Here is a 20,527-nt window from a genome sequence, read left to right on the forward strand (position 1 = left end):
AGGAAGGGGGTGCAGTGAAGGGCGGGGGAGCAGGGCCCCTTGCTCTGGGGTGAGGGTTCTTGAGACCACAGAGCATGGCACACACCATCCCCACCCTATACCCCAAATTCCTAGCCCCGTCAACACAGAGGCTGCTCTGCGCCCTCTCACCGTGGCTCTCCAGTGAGACCGCACCCAACCCAGCATCTGGCTCCCCCGTCCTGACCGCCTCCTGCCCTACCTCCCCTCTTGGGAGAGACCCTGTCTTCTCGGAAACTGCCCGGCAACGCGAATTCAAGGCCTGCAGCGAGCTTGGCGGATCTGCAGTTCAGGTGCCCTACCTGGCCAGTAGTGCGGGCTTGGGGTCAGTCCTCTAGCTTGCCCACCCGCAGCCCCGGTCCACGTCCCGTGCAAGCGGAGGCCGGAGAGCCCATGCCGAGCCCCGCGCGCCAGGCAGGTGAGAGTGCCCGCGCCCCTGGACGCGTGGCCACGCCCCCAGCCCCGCTGCCCCGCCCACCGGCGGCAGCCCCGCCCCAGCCTCCTGCGGGCGCAACCTGCAGGTGAAGACGCCCACGCAGCCCAACCCACCCCGGCCCCGCCCACAGCCGCCGGCCACGCCCACAGCCCCCGGCCCCGCCTAGCTGCTCCCATCAGCCCCGCCCCCGTCCTGGCCCCGCCCCAGCCCACAGCTGCTCCGCCTGTTCTGCCCTCCGACACCCAGCCTCGGGAGGACGCACGACGCAAGCGCTAGGGGAGGGCCCCGCGGCATTGCCGTGGCTACAGGCTACGCGTTCCTCGGGGGCCGGCGTACACTTCCGGGGCGGAGCGCGGCCTCCGGAAGTGCGTGGCCGCCCGGGGCCATGGCGGCGCTCGCCGTCGTCTGCCTGCTGCTCGGGACGGCGACCTGGCCGCCGGCCTCGGCCTCGGGCGAGGAGTTCTGGCCCGGCCAGTCGGCGGCCGACATCCTGTCGGGAGCGGCGTCCCGCAGACGGTAGACGCGCGTCCGTGCTGTCGGCGGGGCCGGTGGGCAGGGACCGGGTTGGGGGTGGGGGCCGGGGCTGGGCTGTGGAGCCGGGGCGCCGGTTGGGGGCCGCGGGGCGGAGGGCGGGGGTGCGGGGCTGGGGCAGGGCCTCGGGGTCCCCTCCGCCTGGGGCGCTGGGGCCCGGGGCGCGAGTCGGCCTCCCAGAGCCCCCCCCGGGAAGGGCAGGCGGGGGCCCCTCTTAGAGAAGTGGGGCCTTGCCCGGGGTTGGAAGAGCCCCAGAATCAGATGTTGGAATGGGGTGGTTTATCAGCCTTGTTTATCTGCAGGGAATTTCAGTTCCATTCAGATGTTGGTTCCTTCGGTAAAGCTCAGGAATAAGAAACAAGAGTGATTGCCGTTCAGCGGTTCTTGAGGGCTTGACCCAGAACAGACTGTGCGGGGTGTAGGGATGGTAGATGAGCCCCTTCCTCTCAGGGTTGGCGGTCTTCTGGGATTAGAGGCCCCAGCTGAGGATTCCATCCTCATCTGCAGGAAGGAGGTGGTGGGAAAAACTAACACAGGGAAGGGAGGGGTGTGGCGGCGGTAACTCATGACAGAAGCCCGGACCCTTGCCTGGCTCTTGTGTAGGGGAGTCTCGCCTAGGACAGGGCAGCAGTTCTCAAAGTGTGTCCCAGGGCCCCTGCGGTGCCAGACCATGTTTGTAGAAACGCTGGGATGTCACCTGCCATTTGCACTCTCCCACTGTCCCGAGTTTCCTGTGGGGTTTTCCAGAGACCACCTGGCATGTGATATCACAGAACACGGAATGCAGCGGCAGACAGGAGAATCCAGCTCTCACCAGTTCAAAAAGAGATTTGCAAAAATTACAATCACTGCTACTCTTCTCACTAATGATTTTTGTTTTGAAAAATATTATTTTTTGTTTAGGAGTGTTAATGACAAAATGTAATAGGTTATTACTGTTATTTTTAAGTGAACCCATAAATATATTTTGAAGTTCTTACTTTAACTTCTAACACAGGAACTGTTGGTAGGTTTAACCCACATGAACAGCAGCCTTTTGGGGTCCTCAATAATTGTTAAGAGTGCACAGGGGTCTGTAGACCAGGAATTTTGAGAGCCCCTGGAGGACGGATGCTCAGGTGCTAGTCAGGTGCTAGCTGGTGTTAAACGGATGCCAAGATGTCTTCTGCATCTGCTCCCAGGCTCTTTAAGTAATGGGCCACGTGGAGATGGGTAGGCAGTGCCTCCACTTTAGGAACCAGAAGCTGCTGAACATGCCTGGAGTCTGGGACACGGACTGTGGGTGTGGGAGCTGGGTTTCCGTGCAGAGGCCTTGCCCTGAAGGACTGCTCTCTTGTGCTCCCTGCCAGGTACCTTCTGTACGATGTCAACCCCCCAGAGGGCTTCAACCTCCGCAGGGACGTCTACATCCGCATCGCCTCCCTCCTGAAGACGCTGCTGAAGACGGAGGACTGGGTGCTGGTGCTGCCCCCCTGGGGCCGCCTCTACCACTGGCAGAGCCCCGACATCCACCAGGTCCGGATTCCCTGGTCCGACTTTTTTGATCTTCCAAGTCTCAACAGAAACATCCCCGTCATTGAGCACGAGCAGTTCATGGCAGGTGAGGCGGTGGGCGTTCTGGTTGTGGTGTGAGCCTCTGGCTGCCTTGCCCCCGGCCTGCTGCCTCAGCCTTTGCTCTGCGTGGGGCCGCGCTCGTGCTCCCCGCGTGACCAGCGATCTTGGTCTTTCCGTGCTTTTTCTCGGGCAGCAGACCTGAAGTGTGCGAGCTCTGCGTCCCCTAGCCTCTGGAGACCCTGGCCTCTGGGTGGGTTGGCGCGGTGATGAGGAGGCCACTGCCACAGAGGCCTTGTCCCAGCAGGACTCGCTCCCTGTGCAGCCAGGGCCGCTCTCACTTGAAGGAGAACACGGCGCACGTGTGGTGTGGGCCCCATGCTGGCCTAGATGTGTGACCGCGCGTCCAGTTTAATTTGGTCCTGCTCAGACTTCCCATGTTAGCGTTTGTAAGAGGGAAGAGTTGAAGATTTTCTTTGAATAAGGTTATTCAGAGCTTATTACTGTTTTTTTTATTGAAGTGTGGCTGATTTACAATGTTGTGTTAGTTTCAGGTGTACAGCAGTGATTCAGTTGTACACATACAGTCTATTCTTTTCCAGATTCTTTTCCATTGTAGGTTGCAAGATACTGAATATTTTTCCGTGTTACACAGTGAATCCTTGTTGTTTGTCTGTTTTATGTATAGTAGTTTGTATCTGTTAATCACAAACTCCTAATTTATCCCCCTTTTCTTTCCCATTTGGTAACCATAAGTTTGTTTTCTAAGTCTGTGAGTCTGTTTTTGTTTTGTAAATAAGTTCATTTGTATCGTTTTAAAAAAAATTCCACATACAGGTGATAAATGATACTTGTCTTTCTCTGTCTGACTCACGTCTCTTAGCATGATAATCTCTAAGTCCATCCATGTTGCTATAAATGGCATTATTTCGTTCTTTTTTGTGACTGAGGAATATTCTGTTTTAACATTTATTTTGTCTGTATATATGATACCACATCTTCTTTATCCAGTCATCTGTCGATGAACATTTCGGTTGCTTGTATGTCTTGGCTATGGTAAATAGTGCTGCTGTGAACACTGGGGAGTGTGTGTCTTTTAGAGTTAGAGTTCTCTTTGGATATCTGCCCGGGAGTGGGATTGTGGGGGCATATGGCAGGTCTGTGTTCAGTTTTTTAAGGAATCTCCATACCGTTTTCCATAGTGGCTGCACCAGCTTACATTCCCAATAGCAGTGTAGGAGGCTCCCTGTTCTCCACAGCCTCTCCAGCATTTGTTACGTGTAGACTTTTTGATGACGGCCGTTCTGACTGGCGTGAGGTGACAGCTCATTGTGGTTGGATTTGCATTTCTCTGATGATTGGCGGTATGGACCGTCTTTTCCTGGGCCTGGTGGCCGTCGGGACGTCTTCTTTGGAGACACGTCTGTTTCGATCTCGTGCCCGTTTTCAATTGGGTTTTTAAATGTTTTTGACACTGAGCTGTATGTGCTATTTGTGTGTTTTGAAAGTTAATCCCTTGTCAGTCACATTGTTTATAAATATTTTATCTCACTCTTTAGGTTGTCTTTTCATTTTGTTTATGATTTCCTTTGGTGTGCAAAAGCTTTTAAGTTCAATTAGGTCTCATTCATTTATTTTTGCATTTGTTTCTGTTACCATATGAGACGGATACAAAAAAATACTGCTGTGTTTTATGTCCGAGAGTGTTCTGCCTCCGTTTTCCTCTGGCAGTTTCAGAGCGTCAGGTCCTACATTCAGGTCTTTAACCCACTCTGACTTTGTGTGTGTGTGTGTGTGTGTGGTGTTAGAGAGTGTTCTCATGACGTCCTTTTATGGGTAGCTGTCCAGTTTTCCCGGCGCTATTTATTGAAGAGACTGTCTTTTCTCCGTTGTATATTCTCGCCTTCTTTGTGGTAGATTAATTGGCCGTAAGTGTGTGGGTTTATTTCTGGGTTCTATCCTGTTCCACTGATGTGTGTGTCTGTTTTGTGCCAGCTCCACACTGTTTTGATGGCTGTAGCTCTGTAGTGTACTCTCAAGTCAGGGAGTGAGGCTCCCCTGCTCCATTCTTCTTTCTCTCACTTTGTTTTGTGGACATAAACTTAAAAAGTTAGTGCTGCCTCCTTTCCGCTTCCCTGGAGCGGCTTGGAAGAACGAGTCCCAGTTCCTGAGCAGCATTCATTGAATTCTCCTGTGCGAGGCCTGGCGGGCTGAATCCTCTTTGTTGGGTTCTGTTCTCGCTGCAGCTCATACCCTGTCACTCTGAACGTGTCCCGTGTTTAGGTCGGCACTGTGGGCGCTGCAGGCGTGGAATGACAGGGGACCATCTTCACGTGTCTGCACTCCTGCTGAGAAAGCAGCCCCTGAGGCTGGGGAAACGCCTTTTTGGGATCATCCTTCCCCACCTGAGAGAACAGGTGGCCTGGTGTCTGGTCCAACCTGACTTGGCCTGGGCGGCAGTCTCAGCCTTGGTCTGCACCCGGGCTCACAGTTCCCCAAGAAATAGCCCTGGGACAGTGCTTAGTGACTGGGCACTGGAGACAGGTGTCCTCCCTCCGCTATGCCAGCCGCACCCCTGGAGCCAGAGCTGCCGGGAGTGCGTGGCCTGGACCCAGTTCAGAGGCCTCCTCCCTGCAGGGGGGACAGGCCTGGGTGGGAGCTGCAGGGCCCCCTGGGGGCTTGGCCTCCCCATCCCATCCCCGTCACAGTAGGAGGAGCTCCTGAGCTCGGGCATCAGCCCAGCAGGGCAGGTCTCAGTGCCCGAGCAGAGCATGTCTCGGGGACACTGGAGTTTCGCTCGTGCGGCTCCATCGCTCCCTCTCTGAACACGTCTTCACTGACCCTGGGACGTGGCCAGCATGTTTAGGTGGGGGTGGGAGCAGTGGGTGATGGGCACAGGCCACTTGCTTGGAGCTCATGTTGGGGTGGCAGAGTGTAAATATGTGGTGGGAACACGTGTTGTTCGGGGCAACCGGGGCCGCAGGGGACAGGAAGGCAGACGGGGACGGGGTGTAGGAGTGGCCATGCAGGGATGGCACCCTGGGAGGTGCAGTGTGAACAGCCTCACGGGTTAAGAGCCAGCCCCAGGGGACAGTCCAGGAGGGGACAGCTGTTCAGAGGCCCAGGGAGAGCCCGGGATGGGCTCTGGCACCACTGGAGTCCTGGCAGCTGGAGGAGGGGCCCCGGGGAGACAGCCTGCTGCACTGTCATGGGGACTGGTCCTGCCTGCAGCAGAGGGAGGGACGAGGGGAGGGGTCCGAGGGAGCTGCCGAGGCCTGGGCCACACCCCCCCCGCCCCCGTGTCCCAAGGCTGCTCATTCGTCCTCCCTCTGCTCCTGTGAGCTGTCTCTAGTCTTCCCGGGTGGACGGTGGCATTAAGTGAAGTGGTAGCTCTGTGTCGTCCGCTCTGTGCTGGCGGCTCTTACCCTGGGTCCCTGTCTCTTGCAGAGTCCGGCGGGCCCTTCATCGACCAGGTCTACATTCTGCAGGGCTACGCAGAGGGCTGGAAGGAGGGGGCCTGGGAGGAGAAGGTGGACAGCCGGCCCTGCCTCGAGCCGCCGCTCTACTCGCAGGACAAGCACGAGTACTACAGGTGTGGCCGGGTCCCTCCCCCACCCCTCCTCTGCCCCCGCCGTCCACACGCGCTCGTCCAGGGCTCGGGCTGTGTCACACATGCCTGCCGGGCACATGCACCTTCCCCACACTGTTCAGTGCACTTGAACATGGTCATGGTGGCGGCGTCTCCCCAGGTGAGCTGCCATCGGGAGACCTGCCTGTCGCTCAGGGACTGGAGTGGTTGGGCTCTCCAGTCCTGAGTGACCCCGGGGCGTCTCAGGACACGGCTGCTGGACGGACAGTCCTGTCAGAGCTCTGGCCCCGAGCGTGAGGCATCGCTTCCTCCAGGCTCCTCCCTGGCTGCGCACGGTCTGTCCTATACTACTGGTCCCTTCAGGTCATGTGAGATGTTTGGTTTCTTTAAAAATGTTCGCACTGTCCCCGCCTGTGACTGTGGCCGGGAGAGATAGCTGAGTCTTTCAGGATCAGGCCAGGCGTCTAGACTTCACTTCTTCCTGCGGAAAAAGGAAGTGAGTAACGGGGTGCTCGGTCTTGTCTTGCAGAGGATGGTTCTGGGGCTACGAAGAGACGAGGGGTCTGAACGTCTCCTGTCTGTCTGTCCAGGGGTCAGCTTCCATCATCGCACCCGTGCTTTTGAGAAACACGTCTGCACGGTGAGTGCCTGTGAGCTGAGCACGTGCGCATGTGCAGCTGGGCCTCGGGTGGGGACCAGCGACTAGGACAGGACAGCCCTGGGGTTGGGGTGCGGGTAGGGGGTGACTGGGCCCAAGCTCCGTGGCCCTGTGCCCCCTGTGGTCCTTGGGGGCTGCTCAGAGCCCCAGGGCGGGGTCGCTGGTCCACACTAGGCACAGTGGGCCTGAGGGTGGACAGAGGACAGTGGGGGTGAGGGCCATGGGGACACGTGGCTGCAGCAGGGTGAGGGCGAGGACAAGAGGGGCCGGGAAGTTCTGAAGGGACCCCCCAGGGTGACTGGTGCTGGGGCGGCTGCCTGGAGCTGGTCTGAGAGGTCACAGAGGGGGAGCGTGCGCTTCCCACCTGGGGTCCCTCTCCCGCTGGGCTTCCCCCTTCTCCACCTTAGCGGGGATGGGGGCAAGACTTGAGCCTCTCCCGGCGCGGACATGCCGACCTGGCTGCTGCTCATGGTGTCTCCTGTCGGAAGCATGGCCGCACATCCCAGTCCCTCTCGGAAGCAGAGAGCCGGCCTCACGGTTGCCCCACGCCCACCCCCACGGGGCAGCACCGGGGTCAGCGGAAGGGGGAGGTGTTCAGGTGGCTCCTGGGCTGGGTCTGGAGGTGGACCCCCTGGAGGAGGATGCATGCTGGGCAGCCTGACAAGCGTCGGTGGGGGCTTTGCTGCGGGTGTGAGCTCGGGGGTCGTGGGGACCCTGGAGGAGCCGCCCTCCCTTGAGTCCCCGTCAGTCTGAACCAGGCTCCCCGGGCCTGCGGGCGTGTGGACTGTCTGCACGTCCGCCACAACCCGGCCGGGCCCCTCCCCGTCCTTTTCAGCCCATTTTCCCCACATTGGGACCCCTGTGTGCGTGCTGGTCTTTGTAAACCAAACACCAGTGGGACTGTGGCAGCCGGCAATTGGTCGCTTTGCCTGAGGGGGTCCCATCTCCACATACAGACGTGGATGCAGGACGTGGCTGAGGGCACCCCCACTGGGACCCCATGTCACGAGTGTCCCAAAACCGTTTGGGTCTCAGAAGCAGGTCTGGCTGAAGTTTTGGACTGTGGGCAGTTTTTTCTGAGTGACTGGAGCTGAGTCCAGGAGGGACTTGTGCCCGGAGCTCCTCACTCTTGGAGAGACACCTCTGGGCGGGGCAGTGCTGAGGCAGGTGAGGCTGGACCACTGGGGGTCACCCCCACCCCCCAGAAAACTCAGAATGTGAAAAGCACTGGCCAGAAAGAAAAGATTGGTGCACCCAGTTATATTAAAATTAACGATTCCTGCCCATCGGTGGATACCGTTAAACAAATGAAAAGACAGACCACATACAGAAGGAAGATGCAGCCCGTGGATCAGTCCAGGACTCGGTCCAGCTACCGACGGAGGTTCCAGAGTCAGGAGCAGCGAGGCAAGGGCGGGCAGCCTTGTGGTAAACTCAGGCACACCGGGGAGGAAGTCACGCTGCCCTTAAGCCCGAGAAGATGCCCTCTGGCCCTTGGTGACCAGGAAATGCAGGCCACCCCCGCCCTTGGGAGGATGGGCCACACGCAGCCGCGGGAGGATCTGGGAAACTGCTGGGGGCCAGTTGGCTGTCAGGTCGCAGAGGGTGGGCCTGTGACCCAGCACACCCAGCCCCACGCACCTGTGTGTGCGCCCACACGTGTTCCAGAATGTTCCTGCGAGCCACAAGCCGGAAACCCCCACGCCCTTCAGCAGTAGGTCATCGGGGCAGTGGGTTGTGGCAAATTCAGAACAGATGCGACTCAGCCACGGAAATGGAAAGACGCTGTTGTTTCAGCAGAGGTGACCGTGCAGACATAACTGTGTGAGACAGTGCGAAAAATAAATCCGGCCGAACTCCGTGGCACGAGGCTGCGCCCCGCGTGGGGCGCCGGGGCTGTTCTAGGACATCGGCCTAGCCGGACGCGGGGTGCAAGCCGCATCTCTGCAGGTGACGCTGCATGTGGTGGCGAGGCCGCCTCTGAGGAGCAGCCTCCGTTCCCACCCCAACCCCCGCGGCCGCCGTGCTGTCAGCCGCCCCGCTGCTTTCCGGAGCTCGTCTCCCTCTTTATAAACACCCGTGGAGTCGCCCGCTCAGGGTTTTCTGCGCGGGTTTCTGTTCGCCTTTTTCCCACTGCATGATGCCCTCTGGGAGTTGAAGCCTGTGCAGTCACTGTGGAGGTGGCCGCAGAGGCTGCCACGTTCTTCTGCAGTTGTCCCTGCCCAGCTGTGAGAGCGTTTTTTGAGCCCGCCCACCTGGGTGGCCGTTGACTGGCTCCAGGTTTTTATAGACAGGAACCATTTTTGCAGTTTGGAGAGTAAAAATGGAGGCTCACACCCAGAGCGGAGGCTGGGTTTGTGGGGGGGGTGTGTGCCTTGCGTGGTGATCATCGAGCCACCATCCCCGGGCAGCCACCAGACTCGAGCTGTAATGAGGGACAAGTGGGTCTCTGGTCTGTTAACGTATGTTTCTTTGATTTCAGAGTAAAATCAGATTTAAAGGCTCTTTTGAAACGATTTTCTGTAATGCATCTTTTCAGATCATTTGCCAGTTTCTTTCTCTGCAGGAGTTTTAAGTTTTTATACATTTAAACTTACTAGTCTGTGTGTTCTTTATAAAGGTTTCTGGATTTTTATTTTTCAGTCTAACCTTATCCCAATATTCTTAGAGTCTTTCACGTTTTGCTTTTATAGTTTCAGTTTTCATATTTAACTCTGAGCCATTGAGGCTTTGTTTGGGGTTAAGAATGGGGGCCCTGGTCACCCCACCCACTTTCCTGTCGGCAGCTCTGTGAGCCGGCCGCTCTCCAGATGCGTCGAGCCCCCTGGGTCGCCCAGGCCTGCGTGGACGTGGCCTGTCTCTGGAGCGTCCCTCCTGCAGGTTCTGATTCTTCAGGGCGCTCGATTATTCCGTAGCGGGCAGCCTCTCTGTGCGGGAGGGAACTGAGCCTTCGCTGAGAAAGGGGCCAGCTTCTGGCTGCAGGAACACAACAGGATGAGGAGAACCTAGGCTCTGTTTCATTCAGGCGATTTTGACGAACAGGAGTAAACGCTGACCTTCCCCCCTTTGTGGTATCCGCGGTCTTAGGGGTTTGCCCTTTACGTGGTACCGAGGCGAGCTAAGTCGCAGGTGGTGTAACACTGAGCCCTCCTGGTGTGAACCCCCTCTGTCGCGCCTGTTACTCTTTCAGCGCACTGCTGGGTTCTGTTTGCTCATCTCGTTAGTTTGTGGGTTTGTGTTCTTCTACACCGATGGGCACAGGTTGCTTGCGAGCTCGCCCAGTTCAGTGGCTGGGGCAGGAGAGACTGTGAATGTTCAGAATCACTTAGGAAGTGAAAGCTCTCTCAGAATTGCGTGGCGCTGCAGACAGCTGCCTTTCAGAGAGTTGGCAGTGATTGCCCAAATGCCCCCAGGTGACCTGGCAAGGTTGGTACGATCTCAGAGTTCAGCCCAGAGTGTTCCCGGGCTCAGGGCCCTCCCACGTGGACAGCGCTGTCTGAACTTCGGAGCAGAATCATTTTGAAAGTAAAACCGTCTCTTCCTATTGTTTAAAACCAGGTCCGTGATGCTGGACCGCGCCGAGACCCTCCTGCACGACCACTACGGCGGGAAGGAGTACTGGGACGTGAGTGCTGCCCGGCCGGCGCCTGCACCCCCTGTAGCTCTAGCAAACCCGAGACACTCGGCCCCTCTTGTTTTCAGCCTCGCGGCCTAAAGTCACAAGGTTTTAGCAGCCGTGGAGGGGCCCAGCCCGCGCACGAGGTGCCCAGGGTGGGGGCTGGATGGGGCGGCCGCGTCTGCTTGGGCATCCTTCCCCGTGAGCAGTCAGGAGCTGGAGCCGGCGCCCCTGGCTCGGTCTCCAGCTGTGAGCGGTGGGGCGTCTCTGCCTCGAGTCGGGGTTGGACTTGGACCCGCGCCAAGGGAGGCGCTGGCTCTGGGCGAGCGAACGGCCGAGACAGGCGGGAGATGGGCCATGTCACCTTGGCGTTGGGGACAGCTTACTTGTCAGGGGTCTGGTTGGGAAGGCGGCCCAGCTCTGTCCATGGGGGGCCCTGTAGGCCAGGCCAGTTTGGCAGAAGCGTAAAGGTTTTCCTGAGAAGAGCCTTTGGCTGCGAGGTGGGGGCCCGGGCCTGCCCTCTGCTCGCGTGCTCCCCCGGGGCCCAGGCCTGCGCAGGCGGGTTCTTAGACGAGGCGCTCTTTGTCTGCTGTTGGAGTGAAATGGAAGTTTTAGGTAAATCCCAGCTCTCTTAGATTACAGACGGATGCTGGGCCCCCCCAGGGCCGACGTCTCCAGCCCGTTTTCTCCTCCCGCCCTTCTGGTCCCGGGCTCCCGGCGGGGCGCACCCACCCGCCCTGGTCACCTCTCCGGAGGCCCCTCTGGGAAGTGGTTTCCCTGGACCCCTGACCTTGGCTCTGGCAGGGTGGATGGAGCACGGCGCCTGTGTTGGGGCAGCCCCCTGCTGCCCCTGTCTCTGCACAGTTGGCGTGGTGTCTTCTGCCTGAGGGGTTCCCAGGTTTGTTCATTGAGGGGCAGGTTGGTGATTTATGGCAGCTAACGTTTGAAAAAGAAAAGCACATCTGTGCATTCAGGAACACGTGTTTGTGTTCTGTAATCTCTGTGCCTACATCACGGGGCAGCGGCTTGTCTGTCCCCTGGCCCAGGCAGGAGCCCCAGGGAATGGGTTTCACATCCCCTCTCAGCCGCTGCCCTCGCAGCTCTCGGGACCTGCCCAGCCTAGGGGGCATGGAGAGGCCAGGTGTGTGCAGAGCACCCCAGATGAGACCCCTGCTGCCTCGGCGTGCGACCTGGGCACCTCCTGGGAGGGTGGTGTCGGGAGCGTGGAGGTGCGGTTGTCCTCACTGTGGACACAGCTGCTCTGTGTCTCTGTCAGCTCTGTGGTCCCCATCTGGCTGTTACTGCTGGTGACCCCCCCCCCGCACTCGCCGCCTGCCAGCCACCTTCTCTCGGCCAGTGCTCTGTCCCTTGGGCCCAGGGGACTCTCAGGAGTGGAGGGTTGTCGGTGCTGCCCAGACTCAGTGTGGTCCACTCCCCGTGACACTCCTCCCCCTCACAGACAGGCAGCGGCTTGTCTGCGCTGCCCAGGCCCGGCTCGCTGTCCTGGCGTGCCTGCAGCTCCTCGGGCTGCTCCTGGGGCCGGAGGGGCGCCCGGCGAAGGCCCTGCGCGGGGCAGGCGCTCACAGTGCCCTCTGTGCCCGCAGACCCGGCGCAGCATGGTGTTTGCCCGGCACCTGCGGGCTGTGGGGGACGAGTTCAGGAGCAAGTACCTCAACTCCACCGACGAGGCCGACAGGACCCCCTTTGAGGAGGACTGGACCAAGATGAAGGTAGCTCTCCACATCTTTGTGGTCAGAGGACGCCGAAGTTACCCCTCTAGATGCCCAGTGACCAGTCCCTTTGCTCAGGGAAGGTCAGAACGGGGTGCTGGCTTTGCTGTGGATGCCGCCCGGCGGCCGGGAGCCCCTTGTCCTGGTGCAGACGTTGGGCTGTCGGTCAGTACCGGTTCCTCTTCAGCGAGGTGGGAACTTACTGCGGGGCTGTGGCCCAGGTGGTCATTACAGTGGAGCGAGGTGGCAGATGGGAGAGTAGAAGCGAGAGGCCGTCGGAGGCACCGGGGCTCACCTCTGCCTCCCCCCTCAAGGGGCACCATGAACACCCTTTTGCTCCAGCATTGTCCTTTTTAGGAAAGAACTTTTTCTGAAAGGTTGGCTTTTTTTATAATTTCGATGAATTATATGCTGCTTTTTCAAATTATTGTTATTTTTAGGCATTTTCAGTGTAATTGTTTTAATGATTTCTTTTTCACGTAGGTTTTAACAGCAAACTGTTTCATAGAGAGGAATGCTGTTTCACCGTCTTTCTCCGCAGGACGTTTGCGCTGCTCTCAGGTGGAGCAGCGTCGTTCCCGCGATAAGTGCCAGGGCATGTGGACAGGTCTCACTGGAAGCGTCAACATTGAACTGAAGGCTTTTTATTTTTATCTAGTTTGTATTTGCTTCCAGTGTTTCCTTTACTCGTCTTTGTTCACTCAGATGAAAGGGTGTGGGTCATTGGTCACTCATGGTCTTGAGGAGACGTCCAGCCCCCTCCCCCAGGGTTTGCCCTGAGCATCGGTCCCTGGACGGACCCCGGTGTGGCCCCTGCTGCGTGGAGGTGCTTGGACTCTGCGTCCCCCTCGCCTCCTGCCGCGCTGGACGCCGACCCCGTGGGCTCAGCCTGTCCCGTCCTCCTTTGCCAGGTCCAGCTGGGCTCCTCGCTGGGGGGCCCGTACCTCGGCGTCCACCTGAGGAGAAAGGACTTCATCTGGGGGCACAGGGAGGACGTGCCGAGCCTGGCCGGAGCCGTGAGGAGGATCCGCAGCCTCATGAAGACCCACCGGCTGGACAAGGTCTTCGTGGCCACGGACGCCGTCAGGAAGGGTGCGCGGTGCGCCTCCCGCTCCCCGTTGCGCTCTTGGGTTCTGGAGGGTCGGGTCGGTCCCCTCTTCCACCTGTGCAGCCACATCTGCAGCCGTGCCCACCGCCTTTGGCTCCGGCCCCACGGGCCTGCTTGTGTCCGCAGAGTACGAGGAGCTGAGGAGGCTGCTGCCTGAGATGCTGCGCTTCGAGCCCACGGGGGAGGAGCTGGAGCTCTACAAGGACGGGGGCGTCGCCATCGTCGACCAGTGGGTCTGCGCGCACGCCAGGTGGGCCGCCAGGCACCCTGCCCTTTGTCCCCTCCTCCTCCTGGGAAACAGTTGGGCCTGGGTCCTGGGGTTCCGCCCTGGGACCCCTGGAGTAAAGTGGAAAACAAAGGCAGAGTAGGTCACTTCCCGTTTTCAAACTTCCCGGATGCTGGCTCCACAGGCCTGCTCGTGGACCTGTTTTCCTGCAGGGCTGCAGGTGTTCTGTGCTGTGAAGGGCCCCGGGGGCGCCACCTCCAGGGAGAGGGCCCACTCCTCTGCGCCCCTCTGGGGGTGCTGGGCGGACTCGGCCCCAGCAGGGGTGCAGGGAGCAGCCCCAGCTCAGCCTCAAGGCTTGGCAGGGGGGAGGTTACGGGCTTTGCTCCGCCACCTTCTTGGGCTTAAAGCTGGTGACGTCCTGGGGACATATCTGTGGCAGGTCTGTTCCAAGACATCTCCCTGGAGGAGACTTCCTCCTGCATCGAGTAGCCAAAAATCTAGTGGAGGCTGGAGCCTGCCCCCGACGCGGGCCCTGTCTCCCTCACACCAGCACCCGCAGCCTCCCCGGCAGCCTGGTGTCTGGGCATCTCCTGATGGGGACCCCGGCCGGCGGGGCTGTGGGGCCCGGGCGGGCCCCGGCGGAGGCGGACGGCTGGCGGGTGGTGCGTTTGCCCGGCAGCCCCGGTGACCTGGCGCTGCATGGCAGGGTTTTCATCGGCACCTCGGTCTCCACGTTCTCCTTCCGGATTCATGAGGAGAGGGAGATCCTGGGCCTGGACCCCAGGACGACCTACAACCGCTTCTGCGGGGACGAGGAGCCAGCGTGCGAGCAGCCCACGCACTGGAGGGTTGTGTACTGACCGCCCGACCCCCTGCACGCGGCGGTGCCTGTCTCCCCTGAGGATGTGCGTCCTCGCCCCACCAGCTGGCCGTGCCCCTCAGGGCTCAGGCCTGGGGAGCCACGCGGGTCCGTCCCACGCCTGCCCTGGGCCTTGGGTTTTGTTTGCATCGGGATCCGGGACCATGTCGCTGTGACCAGCGAGGCCCCTGTGCCAGCACTGAGGTGCCGGCTTGCCCCGGGCAAGTGCGACGCCTGAGGCTCCGCCCCGGGGGCGTATGGATGTGGCGCTGGTGGCACCTGTGACTCGCAGGGTTTCAGTCATTTGAGCCCCTGTGGTGGCTGCAGAGCAGAGTCCGAAGTCCTGCCCTTCTCCCCCGTGGGCCCACGTGCAACCACAGGTCTGAGGCCTCGGGCGGCCCCCCCTCCCGGGCAGCGGTGGGGCTGAGAGGCGCGGGCGGTCACTCCAGCCTGAGGAGGCGCCTTGGAGACCAGCTGCCAAATGGGGGGCCTGGACTGGTCCACAGAGCCCTGTGTTGGGCCTTCACAGTCACACGAGAGGGCCCCCACCCCGTCGCCTCTGACCAGGTGTCCCAGTCCCATGACTCCTAGGTAACTGGTGAGGCCACAGTGCGGACGGGGAGCCCTGCAGAGCCTGGAGCCCCAGGTTCCTCCCACGTCTCCTTCCTAGGCTCTTGAGATGGCCCTGGGTGCGCGCTGGGGTCCTGTAGTGTGGCTCACAGCCACGCAGGGCTGGGTGACCGAATATTTATTCTTTCTCTGTTTGTACTTCAGATATTAATAAAGTACGTTTTCTAGAAGTTGTGCTTCTGCGTTCTCTTTCGGCCGAGAGCTGTAGCAAGTGTTTCCACCATGGCCACCGTCTTCTGTGAAGAAAGTTGGCCGCTGTGTCATCCATGTTGGTGGCTGTGAGCACACTGTGGAGACACCGCCCGGCCCCCCTGTCCTCAGGACTGCTGGCTGTAAGACCTGTCTGACAAAGTCCACGGTTGTGGGAAGTTGGGAACAGCCCTCTTCTCCCGAGGAGGAGGCAGCAGACTTCCTCGGTTTTGCATCCTGGAGAACGACCAGCCAGCAGGACAGCCTGCGTCACAGCACAGCGGGCACAGCAGGAAAATAGGGGGCTCGGGCGGGGGAAGGGCCGGCCCCGGGACAGCAAGTGCAAAGGCCCCGCGGCGTGTGCCTGGGTGCCCGAGGTGGCAGGAAGTGGTGTGACCCGGGGCCTGACCGGGACGTGGGAGAGAAGCCATGGGGCAGGGGTAGGAGTGAGTCTCGTGGGCAATGAGAGGGGGGAGGGAGGGGCCCTGGAGGCTCTGTGTAGACAAGAGGGGACAGCCTGGAAGCCAGGGTCCAGGTGACGGGGCTGCGGGAAGGGAGGGCCAGGGTGTGTTCCCAGCTGCTGGGAGGACGTGGAGCCCGTTCCTGAGGGAGCCCAGGGCCTTCCTGGCCACGACCTCGCGGCCACTCTTCCATTCCCGCCGTGTCTGATGGCAGAGCTGCAGAGTCTCAGAAGAGCCATCATCATTGGAGCCTGCTGAAAGCGTTTGTGCCATTGTTGGAATTTCAAACACAATGTGAGAGAGAAGAGGAACCGGAGGGGCTGCGGGAGGGGAGGCCGGCGGGGGCCCAGCGCCCCACCCCAGAAGCCAGCCAGGTGGTCTGCCGATTCAGCAAGCCAGCCCCTGGCTCCCGGGTCAGGGGTGGGCCAGCGGCCCTGTCTGTCCCTGGGCCGTCCGGCACTCGCGGATACCACACTAGCTGGCTGATGGGGTCTGGATGCTGCAAGAAATGACCTGTGACAAATTAAATCTCCCGTTTCTATTAACAAGGCCTTTTCAGGACAAACCAGTGCAGCCCCATGTCCTTAGGCCACTCTCCTCACAGCGGGCTGTGCATGGTGGGCAGGTGGGCGCTTCTGAAGCACTCATGCACACGCACACAGGCGCACACATGCAAATACGTACACACGCATACATATACACGCGCGCGCGCACGGATTTCCACGTGGGTGGCCTCAGGTCCTGACAGAAGCCAGCATACCCTCTGGAGGAACGCAGTCCTGGTGCGTTCGAGAGTCCTGTCACCGTGGGCCTGGTCTCACAACACGAGATCCCCTGGCGCACAGGAAGCAACCCACCAGGGGCAACCATCAGCAGAAGCACCGCGCGATGAGCCAGACCCACCCCCCATGGACGCAGAGAAAATCCACTCAGAACATAAGGTAGCGGCGATTCGTATGTTCACAGAAGTGACAGAGGGTGCTAAAATGTGACGAAGGAACAAGATGTCATCAAAGATGAAATACAATTTCTGGAAAGAAAAGGTTAACGACTGAAGTGAGACATGCAATAAACAGCACATTCAACACACCTGAAAGATGATGAGTGGCCTGAATTCCCAGGGTGGTGGTGGTCCCAGAACGCAGCCTGGACAGGAAGTCAGACAGAGCGGGAAGGAAGCACGAGGGCAGGCCCGTCTCCAGCGGGTGTTCTAGGAAAAGAGCGGGGGATGCAGAACAGGCCACGGTCAGAGGTGTTGGGTGAGGATTCTCTGGACACTGGCCCTCGTGTTCCAAAGGCCCAGTGACCCCCAGCAGCTTAAGTCAAAAGAGACCTGCGTGTGAGTGACGGCTGAACTGCGGAAGCCTGCGCCGGGGGAGCCTGCGCCCCCAGGGACTCGGCGCTCCACTGCTCACCCACAGGGTGGCCTCGGAGGCCGAGAGACAGGCAGTGCCTTCAGACCCGGGAAAGATCACTGTCAGCCTGGATTTGTGTTGCCAGCAGAACTGCCAAGAATCGGAGGAAAACAGAGGTTACTTCCGGGCAAAGTGAAGCCATCAGTGACCCTCGCTGAAGCAGCTGCTGCACATTGTGAATCGTCTGGAGAAGGAATGTAGCCCCAGAGCAGCAGGGCAAGGAGACCACAGCCACAAGCGGGCTCACACACGCAGACCCTCCAGGTCACAGCAGCGCCTGCTTCGTGGGGCTGGGACGGCTGGGTGGGATCAGAAGTGGCCAGTGGCGCCTGCGAGCCGGGGGGCGGGCTGGGGCAGCCAGGGACAGCGCGTCGCAGGGTCACAAGATGTTAGAGGCCCGTCCAAAGAGACTAAGTGTGAACTTTTTAAGGTAAATAGTAGATGAAAGCTTTGAGATTCCCCACCCAGACGAGACAAGTAGACAGTATAACTCTCAGACTAGTTTGAAAGGAGAAAGTGAAATAAGAAAAAAAAGTGACTCAAACCCACAAAAGGCAGGATAGGAGGAAACAAGAGGGAAAAGGAGAAACTCATCAACACGATATAGAAATAAACCCAAGTATGTTGGAGGTCCCAACAAGGGTCAACAGAGAAAAACTCCAGTTTAAAGACTAGATTGAGTAAAAGATTAGACTGATTTAAAAAAAAATTGGGGGGTGGATAATTAAGTTTATTTATGTTAGTGGAGAGACCGGGGGTTGAACCCAGGACTTTGTGCGTGCTAGGCACGCGTCTACCACGGAGCTGTGCCCTCCCCTCTAGGGTGACTGTTTAAAGTTGAATTCTGTGCTGCTTATGAGAGGCTCGAAGCCGGACGGGGGCCTGTCCTGTCCCCAGCTGGGAGCCTCTGCTGATGGGACGTGAGCCGGAGAGGGGACAGATGCTCTGGGCCCTGCAATGAGGTGTGGCCTCGGCTGCTTCGGGTCATCACACCCAGGGCTTCAAACAACAGGGGTCTTATCTCGAGGCACCAGTAGAATCAGCTTTCATCTTCCTTGGGCTTTTGGCAGGACTCAGTCCTTCTCACCATTTCCGTGTGCCTCCTGCATCTTCATGGCCATGCTGTCTCTTGCCACCCTGGCTGGTCAGTGCCCACGACGCTGCTGATCTCTGCCTCCGACCTGCCTCTCTCCATTTTAGGGACTCATACTGGGCCCACTTGGATAACCCAGGACAGCCTCCTGTTTTGAGGTCAGAGGTTTACTTCCTGATGCACACCTGCACCTTCCCTTTCACCAGGTGAGGCAGCAGCTTTACAGGCATCTCGCCCTGGGACGGAGGCCGCAGCCCGAGTCCTGCAGATCACACCTGGGATCCGAGTTGACGGGGTGTCCCTCTAGGTGTCCAGGGGGACAGAGCTGGCATGGCGCCCACAGGTCAGTTGGACTTCTATTAATTTTTACCCCAGGGAGCAATGAGGCCATGTTGGGTTTTAGGTTCTGAACACAGAGGAGAATACGATTCCCAAAAGCAGTCACTCCTTTTATCTCCAGCGTCTCCTCAGTAGCTCTGCCACCGCGTGCGGCGGGGCTGGGTGGGGGGCTGGGGTGCAGGAGGTGCAGGAGGTGCAAGCGGTGCAGGCGGTGCAGAAGCTGCAGGAGGTGCAGGCGGTGCAGGAGCTGCAGGCGGTAAAAGAGGTGCAGGAGCTGCAGGAAGTGCAGGAGCTGCAGGAGCTGCAGGCGGTGCAGGAGCTGCAGGCGGTGCAGGTGGTGCAGGAGGTGCAGGCGGTATAGGAGCTGCAGGAGCTGCAGGCGGTGCAGAAGGTGCAGGAGGTGCAGGCGGTGCAGGAGCTGCAGGCGGTGCAGGAGCTGCAGGCGGTGTAGGAGCTGCAGGCGGTGTAGGAGCTGCAGGAGCTGCAGGCGGTGCTGAACCTGCAGGAAGTGCAGGAGATGCAGGAGATGCAGGAGGTGCAGGCGGTGCAGGAGGTGCAGGCGGTGCAGGAGGTGAAGGCGGTGCAGGCGGTGCAGGAGTTGCAGGCGGTGCAGGAGCTGCAGGAGGTGTTGGAGGTGCAGGAGGTGCAGGAGCTGCAGGAGGTGCAGGAGATGCAGGAGGTGCAGGAGCTGCAGGCGGTGCAGGAGGTGCAGGAGCTGCAGGCGGTGCAGGAGGTGCAGGAGCTGCAGGAGGTGCAGGAGCTGCAGGAGGTGCAGGCGGTGCAGGCGATGCAGGAGCTGCAGGAGGTGCAGGAGCTGCAGGAGCTGCAGGAGGTGCAGGAGGTGCAGGAGCTGCAGGAGGTGCAGGAGCTGCAGGAGCTGCAGGAGCTGCAGGAGCTGCAGGCGGTGCAGGAGGTGCAGGAGCTGCAGGAGGTGCAGGAGGTGCAGGAGGTGCAGGAGCTGCAGGAGTGGTGCCCTGGTGCCCTGGTGCAGAATTGAGTTCTGCATTTAAGGGACCAGAGTGACCCTAGCTGTGCCTCTGACCAGCTGTGTGAGTTTGGGCCACTATTGCTCTGAGCCCTGGATTCCCAACCAATAAAATAAAATAGGGCCCCTGTCTCAGGTCATCATAAGGTTAAACATGAGAATTCATGGGAAGTGCCCACTAGGATGGCAGGAACATAAAAAAAAAAAACTTCAATGAATGTCTGCCAGTGAGTGTTATTAGTATAAATATTGCATCTACTGAAATGGTCGCTTTTTAAACCAGTCAACCGTGGTGAAAAGGGAAAGCATGCTTAGTTAGTGAACAACACAGAAGACGTGGTAGACTGTCGTTTCCGCTCAGCCACGTACAGACTTGTTCTTTCTTTTACAGGGTCTGTAATTCATCTGCATCAGGGGTAACGAGGATTGTCCTGTACAGACTTCAGGATGGCCAGTGTCCTGACCCTGAATCATCTTGAACACAACTCCTCTGCAAATAGTGCTCAATAAATTATTGTGATCAGTTTTGGTTAAAAAAAATAGCAGAAATCCTGGAGATGGCCTTTGGCCCAGCAATCCTGCTGGTGGGGATTTAGCTGAAGCAGATATCTCACTGGCAATAAAACCACCATGAAAGCATGTATTGCAGCCTTGTCTATAAAAAAGAGCAATTTGACTCAGTGTGCAGTATGGAGAGATGGTGCACTTCACCTAAACAGACACACGGGGTATTGAAAAGTGTCACAGGATTAGGAGGCGCGTAGGAAAGCCCTGGTTTGAAGTCAAGTGGAAAAGGGACAGTATCCACACAGCATAGACGCCGTCTTGGTGACCACGAGTCGATTAATGTGAAATGTGTGCAAAAAGTGAACACACGGGTTCGTCTGGGTGAGTTGGGGGTGGCCGGCTCATTCTGAGGCTTGCCTCACTGTTTGTGGTTCCACCTTCTGAGGATGGCGCCGCTGAGGCCACCTGTGCCCCCGTCCGAGGTAAGAGGATTCTCAGTGCTGATGGCAGGCTGGGGACCCTCCCATAGACCTGAAAACCGGCCTGCGCTTAGAATGACGTGGCCTCCCTGTGACTGTGACCGTGA

At 59.0% G+C, this 20,527-nt stretch overlaps 1 protein-coding gene across 3 annotated transcripts; it reads left to right on the top strand.

Moving 5' to 3' along the window:
* Positions 1 to 793: 793 nt before the first annotated feature.
* On the top strand, positions 794 to 15,122 carry POFUT2 (protein O-fucosyltransferase 2). 3 transcript variants are annotated; one of them, XR_012511522.1, is made up of 9 exons: positions 794 to 970; positions 2,335 to 2,585; positions 5,984 to 6,128; positions 6,655 to 6,765; positions 10,342 to 10,408; positions 12,004 to 12,129; positions 13,041 to 13,228; positions 13,364 to 13,487; positions 14,170 to 14,308. XR_012511522.1 is itself a non-coding variant. In XM_074377735.1 (9 exons), the coding sequence occupies exons 1-9, from the start codon at positions 840 to 842 to the stop codon at positions 14,321 to 14,323; spliced, it is 1,290 nt and encodes a 429-aa protein (XP_074233836.1). In that variant the 5' UTR covers positions 801 to 839; the 3' UTR covers positions 14,324 to 15,122. The 3 variants fall into 3 exon arrangements, 2 of the variants coding, with proteins under 2 accessions (XP_074233836.1, XP_074233902.1); XM_074377735.1 differs by having other exon boundaries at positions 801 to 970; positions 13,041 to 13,221; positions 14,170 to 15,122; XM_074377801.1 differs by having other exon boundaries at positions 871 to 1,002; positions 13,041 to 13,221; positions 14,170 to 15,122.
* The last annotated feature ends 5,405 nt before the right edge of the window (positions 15,123 to 20,527 follow it).

Source organism: Camelus bactrianus, chromosome 1 (genome assembly GCF_048773025.1).
Source record: "Camelus bactrianus isolate YW-2024 breed Bactrian camel chromosome 1, ASM4877302v1, whole genome shotgun sequence".
In the NCBI taxonomy this organism is placed as follows: domain Eukaryota; kingdom Metazoa; phylum Chordata; class Mammalia; order Artiodactyla; family Camelidae; genus Camelus; species Camelus bactrianus.

Excerpts from the sequence above, each read along its gene's own strand:
- POFUT2 (XM_074377735.1), top strand. The coding sequence starts at position 840 with ATGGCGGCGCTCGCCGTCGTCTGCCTGCTGCTCGGGACGGCGACCTGG. Across the intron at positions 2,586-5,983 it reads GCACGAGCAGTTCATGGCAG|AGTCCGGCGGGCCCTTCATC; the intron begins GTGAGGCGGTGG and ends TGTCTCTTGCAG. Across the intron at positions 10,409-12,003 it reads GCGGGAAGGAGTACTGGGAC|ACCCGGCGCAGCATGGTGTT; the intron begins GTGAGTGCTGCC and ends CTGTGCCCGCAG.